Here is a 14,809-nt window from a genome sequence, read left to right on the forward strand (position 1 = left end):
TATATGCAAAGCTTAGTATGGCAAATCAAAACAAATCAAATTTATTGCATGAGAGCACCTAAAAGCCCACAACTTCCACTTGCTCTCTCTTTCTTTTGTGTTTTCTACTTTTAATTGTGATAAGAATAAAAGTTATGGACCTCTTTCGGTGTTTCTTGATGACAACGGTTGCTGTTCCACCACAACTCCAATGCTGCCACCAAGCAAGCAAGAAGAAGGCCTATTGCTAAAATGCAGAAAACGCCTGCAAAACTGTGCAGCTTGAGTGCCTTCCCATCTGTCTGTGCATTGGTATGGCTATTCAGGTCACAACGTCCCATCCGTGGCCACCACTTCTGTTTAAGAACATCCAAATCTCCACTTTCTTGCAACTCTAGGATCCTGTAGAAATTTCAAAAGACAAGTATTATTTGCAATGATCTTTTTTACAGGTTTTTTTTTTTTTTTGTCTTTTCCTTTTGCTTCACAGTTCTTAAATGTACCATCCCATAATTCAAAACTCCACCCCCCTCCACCACCAGAGTGTTGTATTCTTCATCTGAAACTCCCTTATACCAAGATTTCTTTCTACTCACAGCAGCAGGTAAACTCCACTGGGTAACTTCAGGAAAAAAAGAGACTGTCAAAAATTCCACTGCAATGCAAACAGCATTTCCAGGGGAAATTACCATATTCCAGTTAGTTATGCCTGGTCTGGCTACATTCAGCTGCAGCAGCTGGTCCCACTAGTGAAATGCTCAACCCACTCCACTGCTGCTCTCCTACAATAATTCCAAAAATATGTGAGGCTAAACATGCTACTGTTTGTGCACCACTTAGTACAAATCTGTTTAAGCAGCGACCAACTCATTTATTTTAGTAAGTGTAGTTTATTCAAAAGGATTTTACTTCAATGCTGTTTCTTAATGCCTGAATTACTGTGTTAACAGTTGCTAATTAATCATTGTTTTGTCTCTTGTGAAGTGTCCCGTCTCTGCATGAATGATTCATTTTGGATTTGGTTTGATAACTGTTTTAGCTGTTTACTAACAATCTTTTCTCTTGAGGCAGCTTTGTCTCCAGTTATGCAGCTGGAGTTTTGCTCCTTTTTATAAAGGAGAAGCAAGATGAGGCAATCTCGCTTCAGATCCCTGCCTGGAGCAGAGCACGCACTCACCTTCTGCTAAAGGCACACATGCCTGCACAGCTGAGTGTCTTCAGTTCAGGGTACACATTCACATGGACAAGAGATACGCAGCTGCTAGCTCAGAGATCACTAAACAGCATAGTTTTATAGTCTTCTGGTCTTGTCAATCCCATGCAATTCCCTGCAATTCTTGTTGCCCTGCACCATCCTGAGTCTTCAGCCTGTCCCTCCACCCCAAGGGATAGGGCAGGGCATTGTTGTTTGCTTCCTGCAGGGAGCACCACACTGCTTCAGAGCCTGCAGATCGTGGCCTGAGCTCAAGATCTCTCCTCAATCTCTCCTCTACCTCTCACCGAGCTCTGAGGACATCAGTCCTCTGCCAGAGGCAGTGCTGTCTGAAGGTGTGAGGCCACACGTCACCTCCAGTCCCCTCCTTCCAAACCAGATGCACATGGAGCAGAAGGAGCAGCAGCTTTGTTGGAGCCTGAGCTCATAACCTCTCTGCTGTCCTGTATTCATTGTTCTTTATTAATTAAATGCCAAAATTAAAGTGAACAGTCGCTGGCTATAGAAAGAAATCCTATAAAATGAGCTTTGTTTCAGTTTACCTCTGGGAGAAAAGATCTCTGTAGGGACTTCCATGCTGGAGTGCTATTCCATATCCTTTGCTGCTGATGCTGTTTCCAATGACTGTCACAGAGCATTCATCATCTGTCAGTGCAGCATATTCCACCACTGTCACATCCCACAGGAAAGCATAATTTCCCTTCTTTGCCTGTAAACACAGCATGAACACAACACAGTCTAAACTAAACTGCATTTCTAGGTAGGACAAAACCTGAGCCAGCAAACAAATCCAAATCTTGTCTCTATTCTTTGGTGCTATTTCATTAGGTCACAGTTTATATGTAGACCTTCAACATCTTAACACATTTCTAACCGTTTTCTCTCCCAGAAGGACCTCACCTATGACAAACCTTGCTAAAATCTCTTCCTTTTTTTAGGATGCACATAGGATAGCACAGCCATCTAGAAGTGTAGGTGAAGCTTATGTAACAGGTTATTAATTATAAATGAAAGCTATTGCTTTAGATGATGAAATTAGATGCATGTTTTGTAGGAGACATGGAATGTGACTGGTTCCATACATTTAAGTGACAAAACTGGCATACTGTGAGCATTAAGTGATGAGCATCACAGGCACCACAAATGTAGCTTTTCAGCTTTGCTCATATAAACATGTAAATAAACAAATTTGCCTTGCAAGTAAACACAGCTCTTCTGAGAGCTATGTTAGTCCTGTAGCAAAAGGCATGCGCTGAGCTGAAAGAGCTCCCTCTTTTCTTCACAGGTAAGAAGATTCACAAGCACGTACCACTATTTCAGTTTTGGGATAAATATTGTCTTAACACACATCCATGATGATATCCTTAGGATTGAAACCAAGGGCTGCACACAGTGCACATAATGAATGTAATTAACAAAAGATGTAAGAAACATATCTGGATAGGGGTTCAGTACAGTAAAATATCATTTTGTTGGTTAAAGTAACCATTGGTTGCCTAATATGTTTAAGTAGCTGAAGTCCTGTACATATTTCTTTATGGGAACTGATTCACAAAGATCTCCTAGCAAATAGCTATAGCTCTGGTGCAGAATTAGTTCATCCTTCCCGTTCTTTTCTAAGCTCAGTTTCTAATTCACCTGCAAGTTTGTAAGACTCCATCAGTTATTTCATTACACAGGATTCCTCAGCTGAGCAAATAAGATAATTTACTTCATCACAGTTTGACATAAACCATACCTTTCTGAAGTCCCTACAGTTGCTTACACATGACAATAAATCAAATGGGTGAGGTATCTGCTAGGAGGCAGAATTCAGGGAAACAAAGATTAAAATTATGTTGCCTAGACCTTCTGTAAGGTACTTGCTGCAATCCACTTCTTTTCCCTGATTCCCTTTTATCTGCATAGAGGCAATCAAAGATCCACAAATTCATTTGCTTCTGGATTAAAATAGAGTAGAAATGTTATACCCTTTCTCTTTGGTAAGATGTGAAAGAGTCTGTGCACTGAACCCTTGGAAAATATTATTTGTATTACTCAGACACATTGTGTTCAATGGTAAATAATAATACATAGGATTTTGCTACCTATTATAGGAAACTGTCAGCATTAAAAATATGTCCTCAGGGGATCAAAAGCAGCAGCACTTGTTACTGTACACAGAATTTATTCAAAATCCATTATATTAGAGAACAAAAGTCCTGCCTGATGGATATAGAGAAATCAGACACCCCATAAAGATCTGGCCTAATTCACTACGTGAATTAGGTAAAATATGTTTTACATTTCTCTGGGTATTTTTAAGTTAGTTGGTTGAATTTTTGTCTTCTTTTTTTGTTGTGGTTTGGTTTGGTTTTTTGCTGTTTTTTTTTTGTTTTGTTTTGGAGTTTTAGGGTTGGGGGTCTTTTGTTGTTTTTGGGGTTCTTTTGGTGGTTTGTTCAGTTTAAGAGCTGTATTTATCTTCTTTTCTTTCAGAACTGGTTAGCAAATCATCTTTTCACATTTACAATTTAGAAAAGAACACTGACAACACAAAACATTCCTTATCTATCTCTTAGTAATATTTGTGGAACGCAATATTCCTCAAATATTTGACTCCTATTACAATGCACTGGCTAAAGAAAAAAACCACATTATTGAATCTACTTTTCAATCCTCAGCTTTCTGTATGTTATCTTAGATACAAGGGCTTTGTACACTGACTTTCAATGCTGTACAGCAGATCTTCTGTAAAGGTCTACTTCTCTTGTGTTTGTAGCACTGCTGTCCTAAATCACATCCTGCAACTGCAAATGGTCAATAAACCAAGGCTGCCAGAACTCTTCATATCTATTTTACATATTTTTAATGACATAAATCAGCCTATCCAATGTCATCACATCTATAAAGCATTATTTCTCTGACAGCCTGATCATTTTAGCATAATCAGAAATCTGACGTTTAAACTCTTAGTTGTGTATATGTCTCAACTCCCAGAAATCCTGGGTGCAAGGCTGTGTCCCCTCCCTCTCTGATTGCCAAAACCAGAATCTCCAAAAATCCCTTTTTCTTAAGGGAAGAATTAGTTTTTTCCAAACTTCTTCCACTTGTGAAATTTTCTTCCCTGAAGAGTGAAGACCTCATACTATTAGTGTGTTCATTGTGTGGAAAGTTTTCTTATAACAAAATGTTTAGTTGCTGTCTAAATTCGGCATCCTTCCCTTCCCTGTTAATATCTGTTGTGACAGCTAAGCAGTATCATTTGTTCAATTTAAGGAAAAGCTGTCAAACTTTGAAAAACATATGTACAAGATACATAAATGCACACATACACGTGTGTTTGAAGTAGGCTGAATTTTTATATACCTTCACTAGCCAAGCAGTACAAGCCAAATAAAATCAAATTGACATTTATTTTCAATGAAAAATTGACATCAAATTTTAAATATAGTTTAAACTTGTTTATTTTTTTTAATCAAAGACTCCAGGTCTTCATGGAGTTGTTAAGTAGCATGCCTCTCCCTTAACTTCCAGGCCATGAATGTAAGAAAACTGCAAAAGGGCCTGTGCAAATGCCAGCTGAGAACAGGTGAGATAGCTTGAACTAAAAAATTACTGAAATGAGCTCAAATTTATACTTCAGTCTCCTAATTGTACTTCATATTTTGCTCCTTTGCTATGGCCTTACTGTGACTCTCAGCATACAGGAATGCTGCACAACAAACTAAAAATCACTTGGTTAAACTTTCAGAAACTTCTTCATGAGAAAGGCAAAGCAGCACTCATTTATTCCACCCAGGCAGAACAACTACTTTGGCTCACACCAAGGACACCAGATTTATCCTTGGTTTAAGAGATTTAAGAAAACAGATTTAAGAAAAAAGAACCCCCCTGGGCAAAACTTATATTAAAAAATATATTTATTCTTCACAATCCTAAAAAAAAATTAAAAGGCCAAAGAAGATGGCTTCCTAGACAAGACAAGGGCCACGAAGAAAATAATACTCCAGGAAAGCAGTAAACAACCCCATAATGTCACTCTTCAGGGTGGATGGAGATAGAGGAATATTGTTCAAAGGATCCTGGCTTACTGATGCATTAAACAATGTTGTTTCAAAGAAAGCATGCTAAGAAATAATAACAACATGATAAAAGATTGATTCCAGATTAATCACTGATATATCTGTGATTTATCTGAAACTTATGAAGAAGCTATCACACTTAAGACAGAAGTGCCAGAATAATGCAAAATTCATCATTAATTTACTGCCAGAACAGAGTGTCAGTGTAGCTGATCCCATTACATGGCTGATACCACAGAAATATCAAAAAGTGACCTTTACATTGGCATTAGTGGAGTAGTTCAAAAGGACGGTTGGATAACATTTATTATCTATAAAAAAAAGTGCTTTAGGAGAAGCAACATAGTTCTAATAAAAAGAAAAAACATGCCATTAGATTCTGTTGAAATGTTTCAAACATTAAAATAATTAAGGAACCACTACAGGATACAATAGATTCAAGTTTAAAGAAGCATTTGCTTTTGCTTCAAAGGCTGATGGGTCAAGGAATGGAGAAATTTATGAAGCTCTATGAGAGCAATCACAATTCACAACATAAAATTCATTGTGGACAAAGTAGCTTTTAAAAAATCATACTAAATGAACTTTTAAGCTTCTTCTACTCTCAAAATTAGAATGAAGAGAGAAGAAGATTGCTCTGATTTAATGCTCAGTGATCATTAAGGAAGTAAAAAAGAGAAGGAAAAAATTCTTACTGTGCTATTGCCTAAATCAATGATGCATTCTCATTTTGTACTCTACTTGGTTTTGATCGCTTTTGATCAAAAGTGATACACAGGAAGAAACAGTTCAGAGAAATTTTGGCACTGAATTAATTGGACAGGGGAACAAACAATCTCAAGCAAAGCAGAGCGTCATAAAATGCAATAATGAGTTTAATTCTCCTATCTGTATATATAGGAGATGCAGGATCACATGGGGTTCGTATTACTTCATTCTTTCAAAGCAAAAATGGGTCATCCCAAAGGAAATAAAAACCACAGGTTATTACTTATGTTGGTGCAATCAATAATTACCCTGATTGCCAGTGGATGTAAAGCAAACAGTTCACTGAGATCCTGGCTGTAGAAACATTGCTGCGACAGCATTAGTCAATCCTCATCTGTGATAGTCTCAGATACCTCAAAGTGGCAAAACAGCATTTTGTATGGACTGGTGGTTTGTGTGGTTTCTGCTCTTGTGCTGTGCAGAGGTACTGCTAAATAGGAGGAGGCTTTCCATTTTCAATGACCACTTCCAACTATCTTGGGAATGCAGCAGAAGCAACCTTCTCCCCACTCTCCTCGGCTCTCAGGAGTCCTCCTGTCACTTATGTGACATTGAAGTGCATTCCTGCCTTTTCTTGGCTCTCCCAGTGCTGCAAAAGCTGTGCCTTGTCCACGGGAGATGGTCATTGTGGCTGCTGGGACCCTGCTGTGTCTGAAGAGACATCTCTGCCATGGCAACCAAACACCATTAAAGCTCACATGACTTTCCTCCACTGCCATCCCTTTGTTTTCAGACAGTCAAAGGGAGTAGGAAAATCTCAGTGAAATGGAGAAAGATAAATGGCATAGGGACAATCACCTGAAATACCTGTCTGTGGTACAAATACACTCCCTGTCTTGCACTGAAGTGGCATGGCTTTGTAATTGCAGCTGAACTGTGATACTGTCTGAAGAAAATGGAAAGGAGAAGGAGGGAAGAAAGAATAGTAGTGATTTTTTTTCTTGTTTTGCATTGTGTCAGGCAAGTCCTCATTCAGAAAAATTTTTTATGAATCTTTTTATGCTAGAGAGATTTAGAGTTCCCATTTCCTACGAAACACGTTTGTAAGGCACATTTACATCTCTTTCATGCAGCAGTATGTGTTTATGGATGGAAACTCTCATTTCCTTGGCTGACATCAATTCTCCTTTAAAAAAACCCCAGAATTTCTAGCCATAATGCTTGACATAGAAAACTTGTCTGTTTATTCAGAGAGTTCAATGAGCTAGGAAGAGTGACACTTAAACTATAAACACAATAGTTTAGTTGACAATGTTATTAAATATTAAAGCAAATTTATGTAGGTGCCTAATCAAATAGCGGCCTCGGTCATCTTTGGGGACTGAAGTAAAATTTAGTTGTTGTTGACATTAATTGAATGAGCTGATCTAGTTATATAAAAATCACCCTACAACACTGAAATCAAACTTAGTATGAAAAGTTATTATCACATAGATAGGATGGAGCTGCCAGCTCCATACAGACAATATAATTGGTATTCTCAACTGCCTGCCAATCTACAGTTACATTTCTGGCTTAGCAAATAGAGCTGTCATAAATGGCAGCATGCACTAGGCTTACAGAATAAGAGTATTTACAATTTCATGGATAAAGAGCATCCACTGCCATAAGAATGTTAGAAAAAAGAAAAGTAAAATACTGAATATTTTTCTAAGCTAAACTGTTTTATTATTGGCTTAAATGCTAGGATACATAGAAAAGTATTTAATGTCTCCATTTCTCCTCTAAATGCTACCAAAACATATCAAAAGAGGCCTCATTTTCATAAAATGCTGAGCAGGTTAAGAAAAAAAAAAGCCAACAACCACTGCAGACTTTGCTATTGCCAGACCTCTATCTTGTACCCAAGGAAGAGAGGATTTTGGAGCTGAGGGCAGAGAGCTTTGGGGAAGCTCATCTGAGGGATGGGCAGGGTGAACCCAAATTTTGACTGAATACTTGTATGCTAAGACAAGGAAATGTCTGCATAAAGATTCTGTCCAAAAGTTGAGCAAAGAATTGGGAATCTTTTGATAAAGGAGTTTTGAATTGGGAAATGGTATGGCTTGCATTATTTGTGTTCGCTCTCTTCATGGCACTGTAAAAAACAACAGAATTTGGATACTGTCCCTCTGACTGTTCAGAAAAGGTTTCAAAAATTCAAAAAAAGAAAGAAGAAAATGCAAGCCCAAACCATTTTATCATGTCCCATGTACAAAAGCATAAAGAGCTAGTAAATCAGTGTTTCACTGACAAGAGTACCTCTGATCAAACATTCACTATGGTAATAAAAACTGTTAACTTGTTTTAGGAAAAAAAATCAATAGACAGATGAAGAGGACACTTTTCATTAAAGGAGCAGCACATCAAGGCCCTCAGCATGTCTGCGTCCCTTCTGTGTAATGTACTGGACATGTGTTTGATGTAAGGTGCTGCCTGGTTTTGTTGAGATTCAAGATGGGGAGCAGAGGAGAGAGGCAGGCTCTGAGAGAGTGAGAGAGACAGAGAGAGTGGGCATTTGTAATTGCCAATTCTCATTATCACAGGATTCAGAACAAAGATGCAGCATCCTAAGCCATTATACATCAGTCCTTGAATCCCTGTTAATTAATTCTCTGTTCCACAGAAAAATGTGTAGTTTTATCTGAGAAAAATAACATTTTGGAAAAACACAGTGTCATGTGAATGCATTTTTCAAAGTCTGGAATAAACAAAGAAAAATCTTGCATTAAATTTCTGTTTCAAGAGAAATGAGTATGCGTTCTGTAGATCCCTTAATTCTTACTCATGTTTCCAATGGTGAACTCAGAAAAAAGAAAACAAACTCAAATGAGCAAAGGACAGGAGTCAGTACTGCATAATGTAAAGAATTACATCCAAAAAGGCATCATCAAAGCTCCCACAAAATGGAGAAACCTTATACCAGATCCAAAGGACTTACATACCGAAAACTTAGGCAGAGCTAAAGTATTTAAATTCAGAACAATGACACCAAAACTTGATTCTTATCTGCCATCAAGGTACTAAAAGGAACTTTAATAGGAATTTAGGGGGGTTTTAAATGACTGTAATTTCTTTTCTGTGACTTAACATTAACTGCATAGAAACAACATCAATACAGAAATTAAATTAAAACCCCTGTGATCCAGTCTTACCTTCCTGATGCCTTCAGAAGGGTTTGATACGCAATTATCTGCCCCATTATTCTTACTGATAGTCCTCCACAGTTCAGCAAATGTGTTATCCTGCTCCAAAGGGTTGGTCCCTTTTGCTTTAAAGTATTCATACACTGCTGAGTCCCTGACTGTGCCATAAGATATATCCATTTGTTTGGACAGATCCTGAAATGTTCTGAAATTCAAGCAATATTGAGAAATCAGCAAGAGAGCCAATTTGCATTGAGACATTAGCAAGATTTCATTAATTAAATGGTTTCTTTCAATGTCTGTCACCCATCAGAAAGCACCCTCACCGAACAACATTTCCATATTTCATTCCTCATTGTAAAGGAGAGCCAAGTAACTATTTTATTGTACTGAGCTCATATGATTTTAACTACACCCAAGCTCTTTTTCACCCCAGTGAAGATTTTTATTTTTTGAGAGATAACATTCATGTTAAATATGCCACCAAGATCGCACAGGAATACAATGTGATAAAGACTTACCTGAACACAGGAAAAACTCAGATTATAAATATAAACTTCCAGCCCCATCAACTTCACCAGAAATACCTTGCAGAATTCAGTGGAATTAGTTTGCAGTTATACCAGTGCTCTATCAGACTCCAAATCAATATGACTGTTTTAAACAAACAAATAAAATCTTGCTTCCAATTTCCGCTAAGTCTCTCTTGCTCTCTCTTTTCACAGCCTCTGGTAAAACAGGCATTTTTCATTCACACGGAGGCCTAACTTTCATTTACTCATCATATACAACTCTGGAAGTGTAAATGGGCCTCACCCCGAGTGGCTGTGAATGCACAATTTATTTTCAAATTGTACAGAATGTAATTCACTCCTGTTTTACAGCCTTTTCTGCACTGGAAGGTGTAAATCACCGCCTGCATCAATGAAAACCAGCCCAAGCTTCAAAACATTTAAGGTGGCATCACTGCCATCAGAAGCAGCATCCTGGCTGTTTTTTTCCCTCTCTCAGAGGTTCATTCCCATTCCTGTGCTTTCTTCCTTTGCCCTCAAGTATCACCTCTGTGCTGTGCCACCATCTGAGCATCCAACACACAATTGCCCACTGATGAGCACACACACCAGCAGGGACCAAACTGAATCTCATGAATAATGGCTCCTTTTCTTTAAAATGCTTTATAAATGTGAGGCTTCACATATTAACAACATGCTTCTGACATAACCAACTAACATTGCTTGACATCAATTTAACTAAAGCAACCCTCCCTGCCTCACCCCATTTCTTTTTCCCAAAAACAATCTTCCAGTAACAAAAACTTCCTGGTCAATAGATCTGAAAGGCCACTTCCCCCACACCTCCAGCTCCTGGAGCCACAAAAGCAGAACATTTTGCAGCTTGTGCAGCTTGCAGCTTGTGCAGATTTCTTCACAATGCTCCTTAGGAGCCTTCCCTTGGCCCATGAGTCAAAGCTGTTTTCCACAGCTGAAGACTTGTCATAGACAATATTTTTCTACCACCCTTTTCCCTGTTTCACTGGGGAGATGCCACAGCTGACACCTCTCATGCCTGTAAGATTCCCTGCTACGCTATTTAAAGCAAAGCAATCTGGGCATATACACAATGCCCCATAAAAATACATAGGGAGCTCTTCCCTCTTCTCCCCCACATCACCCCCAGGCCTGCCAGGTTTAGGCCCAAAAGGTGCCCTTCTCTGGGACTCCTGGTGTGGGAGCCCTGTCCCCAGGCTGCAGCTCCGAGGGCTGCCTCTCAGCACAGCCCCTGCCACAAACTCTTCAAACAAGCTGCTTCAAACAGTTTAAGTGGTTTAAGTTCTTAAATTGTGTTAAGGACTTTTTATCATTTTAAGCTGTTAAGCAGCTTTAAGACTGTGTGAACAGCTTCTCTCTATATACATTGCACACTTGTGGATTTGGGCTAACTCTAGGAGTTCCACCAAACCCCAGTACTCCTGTTATTTCTCTAGATCTATATGGCAATTGTTAAGTACAGAACAAACACCCTGGAGGTTGTTGGAAATTCAAAATGCCAATGAAAAATGGGAGAATTTGTTCAGATTTTCTTTCTTTCTTTAACAATCCTGAAAAATCTGTTCTGCTCCCCTAAATGTTTCCTGTACAGTTTTATGGAACTGTTTTTCCTCCAGTCTGATCTACATGATTACATGCTGCATTTAGTTCTGTCTTTATTTTTTAAAGTTTCATCATATCCCAGGGAATTGCTTAAGCTCCAGGAATGGATGACTTGGCTGTTAAACGACACATTCTGCCTACAGGGCAAAGAAAGGTACTCGGTATACACAGGAGGGTATTCTGTAGCAACCCTTTCCCACCAGATTTAGTGCAGTGATTTTGGTGTGTGTAGGAAAGCATGTTTGGTAGAAGTACAGTAGCAGAAATATGTTTAACTAGTACACTTTAACACAGGTGTCAGCTGGTAACAACTTCACAAATGCCTACTCCTGATACCACTATTCTCTTTGAAAGTTCGAACATGAGGGTTTGGATAGTTAAAAAAAAAACTAAACTTGCAATTTTAATATTATCAGTATTTTCTGTTTTCCTTTATTGCCATGGAAGCTTTTACTCAGAAATGTGCACTTTGTTTTAGCTAAATTGCACTTTATCGACAATCAGTATTTTTATTTTAGCTAAATTACATTTTATTGACAATCAGTACTGCACAAAAGCACAGTACATGTTGCTTTACGAGTAGCACAGTTTGTTCAATTCTCTAAGCATCACAGGGCAGAGAGAGCAAAGCTGGGGTTTAAATCAAGTGCTTGCAATAAAAAGACAAGCATACAGGTGGCAGGGAGGGAAGCACAGTGTTGGCCTGGCTGTGGGAGTAAGGCAACTCCTTTAGCTGGCAGCATTTCTTTGGAACAGAAAATGTGGAGCATTGTGTGTCCTAGGATTTCTTGCAGTGCAATGTTTGATGTTTTGGACCACTTAGACAAAAATCTATCTCAGAAATTTCCTAACAGGGAGTGTTAGTTCTTCCTTACACAGTTCTTACTCTGTATAAAAAAATATCTCTGCTGTATTTCTGCAGTGAAAGTGGAGGTGATGCTCAGCACATCCATGGCTAGGGAAGTGGTCAAAAGATTCTGGCATGGTGGGCATGGGCACATACATGGATGGAGATGGATGGAGATGAATTATCTCCTACTTTTTACAGGTTGAAGTAAGATAATCAGAAGGGTAGGTTTTAAAAACTATTATTTTAAAGCCCTCAAATTTACCTTTGCCAGACAAAACCACTCACTGCTACATTTCAGATACTGGCTGTATCTTACAGTTGTGCCATTCTCTAAAGGCAGCTGCTGTTATTGTTCTTAACCTTTATTTGTGCAACCAGCTGTCAGCTGGACCCATTTCCTTTAGCCACTCAAATTCTTGTCTCACTTTCCTATGGCAAGATTTCATGCATTTAACACACAAAATTATTTGCAACAAAAATGTGCAGCATAAGAAGATGCCCCATAAACCTTACCACCTCAGTTATTGGATCTCACAAGCCATTAAAGGCTCTTTGTAAGTGTGATTAAAGATAAAGCCAGTAAAGCAGAAAGAGCCAATGTCCCTCACTTACTGTTACAGGAGCACAACTTCAATTTGTAGAGAAATACATCCACTGTGTGATTGCTATAATTGTCAAGTACATGTAAACCAATTGATTTAAGTAAATGTATCTGCAGTCAATCTAAAGAAAAATGTTGTCTTTTAAACCTGTGTTACCAGCCAAAATATTTAATGCCCATATTTATGCCTGCTAGATGAACACAACAACTGATATGTATTCCCAGTGGAATTACAATTACTTCATGCAGAGTAGCTGAAGACTGGGCTCTCTGCTTGTTTCATGTGTTAGCAACTTATTGTTATAAAACAAATGCTGCAGAAGACACAGGCAATAGCAGTATTAGCATTATGATTAGACCACTAGAACTAATTGCCAGAATAAAAATATTGCTTAAGATAGACTTTTTGGACACATTTTTTTACCTGTAAAAGCCTTGTGGAGCTGTAGTTACACAGACTAAAAATATGCTGCCAGTATGGATTTATTTTACTCTGTTGCTGCTATATGCCCAAGACTTCTGGATGAATAATAAGTGACAGACTAAACTTGACACCAGGTGCTTTGAGGTAACTGCTGATCAATTAACTGAGCTGGAGGCACCTGGATCATCAGATGTGATCAAAGTATTTTTCAAAAGAAAAACATGTTCCTGTTATTAAAAAAAAAAAAAAGGATTTTTTTTTTTGTAGTGACCCTGAGATTTTTGCTCAATGCAGCATAATATTCTGGGTGATGGCTGCCATAAAGATAAAGTGCACCAGAGATGATGAGACTTTTTAAGCTGCTCTGCCTAAATGAAGTCTTAAAAATGCATACATAAAATGTATAGAACAAGTCCTAAATTTCTATCTTTAAATGCCTTGAGGCTAATTTATTTTCTTTTAAACTTTTTTTCTCACTAAAGTTAAGAATTCATTACATCTGCAGAATTAAATATAAGTGCAGTTCCTAACAAGAACTGTTTTCCCTACACAATTATGTGAGAGGGAAATATGTGTTTTATGCACTGGGAAAACAGTAAACCCAGTAAACTTCAAAGTAAAAACAGAGGTATCTGAACTAATTTGACAAGCTTATACCACCATTGTAAGCCTAAGAAACACCTAGAACATGAAATCCTATCTGAAAGGAGATTTATTAGATAAAGTTATACCCAGTGGAAAGCAATGAGCTGAAAGAGAATTCTGCCTGCTGTGAACTGCAGAAAAGTGCAGAATTTTGAGACCTAAAATTGCTGAGAATTCCTCCCTCCAAGGCAGAATTTTCAGTGTCAATGAGGACAAATAAGAAAATGGTGTTTGTTGTTATCACATCAATCCACCCACAGAGAGATGAACTTGGAAGCCAAGCAAGCATCGCCAGATCAGATTGTCATTTGTAGATGTCCCCCAAGAGAAAAGAGTCTGCAAAGCTGAATCAAGGTAGAAGAGGTACTGCGGTGTTACAGACAATGAACAGATGCTCTACAGGAGCAGATCTTACCACTCAGAACCTCAGTCCTGATCTGAGTCCTGATTAATTTTTATATCCATTTATGAATCTGCAAGGCAAAGGATTTGAGCCTCCACCCATTGTTCACAAATCAAACAATCTTTGGAACTCCAGTTTTAAATAAAATTTATGAGTGAGAAGGGTAAAGCTTGTCTTCAGAAACCTGAAACTGAGTTCAAACTTTCACAAAAAGACATTCTCTAGAGCTGGTCTACCCAAGTTGAACAGTTTAACTGGTTGAAGAGCTGAAAGAAAGAAAAAATTCCCTCTGTTATGGATATAAAGTACCACTAGGGGATGATCGTCTCATTGACTCAGAGAATTGCATGAAGAGTTTCACTGTGCTGCTAAATGCAAGACAAAAAAGTACAAGTCCACTTAAAAATGTAGGAGAATAGCAGTTAGTGTCTCTAAACACTAGTGCAACTGGTATTTCATGAGCCTTCAGCTGTACAAGAAAGGGCTGAACAATGAGGTGACATTAGATTTGACCTATCTTTAGCACCTCCAAGTCTAAAAAGTAAATATACTTAAAAAAAAAAAAAGTATTATGACATTATTTGGTAGAT

General features: G+C 38.2%; 1 protein-coding gene across 5 annotated transcripts in view; it reads right to left on the reverse strand.

The window, feature by feature from the left end:
- GRID1 (glutamate ionotropic receptor delta type subunit 1) overlaps positions 1–14,809 on the reverse strand; it is a 486,075-nt gene that overhangs the window by 21,891 nt on the left and 449,375 nt on the right. For all 5 annotated transcript variants that reach the window (XM_038140277.1, XM_038140278.1, XM_038140279.1 and 2 more), the window contains exons 13-15: positions 9,156–9,351; positions 1,735–1,901; positions 141–381 (exon numbers count right to left, since the gene is read on the reverse strand). In XM_038140277.1, the coding sequence (XP_037996205.1) occupies positions 141–381; positions 1,735–1,901; positions 9,156–9,351 (604 nt within the window). The remainder of the gene's footprint in view (positions 1–140; positions 382–1,734; positions 1,902–9,155; positions 9,352–14,809) is intronic.

This window comes from Motacilla alba, chromosome 6 (genome assembly GCF_015832195.1).
Source record: "Motacilla alba alba isolate MOTALB_02 chromosome 6, Motacilla_alba_V1.0_pri, whole genome shotgun sequence".
Lineage (NCBI taxonomy): Eukaryota > Metazoa > Chordata > Aves > Passeriformes > Motacillidae > Motacilla > Motacilla alba.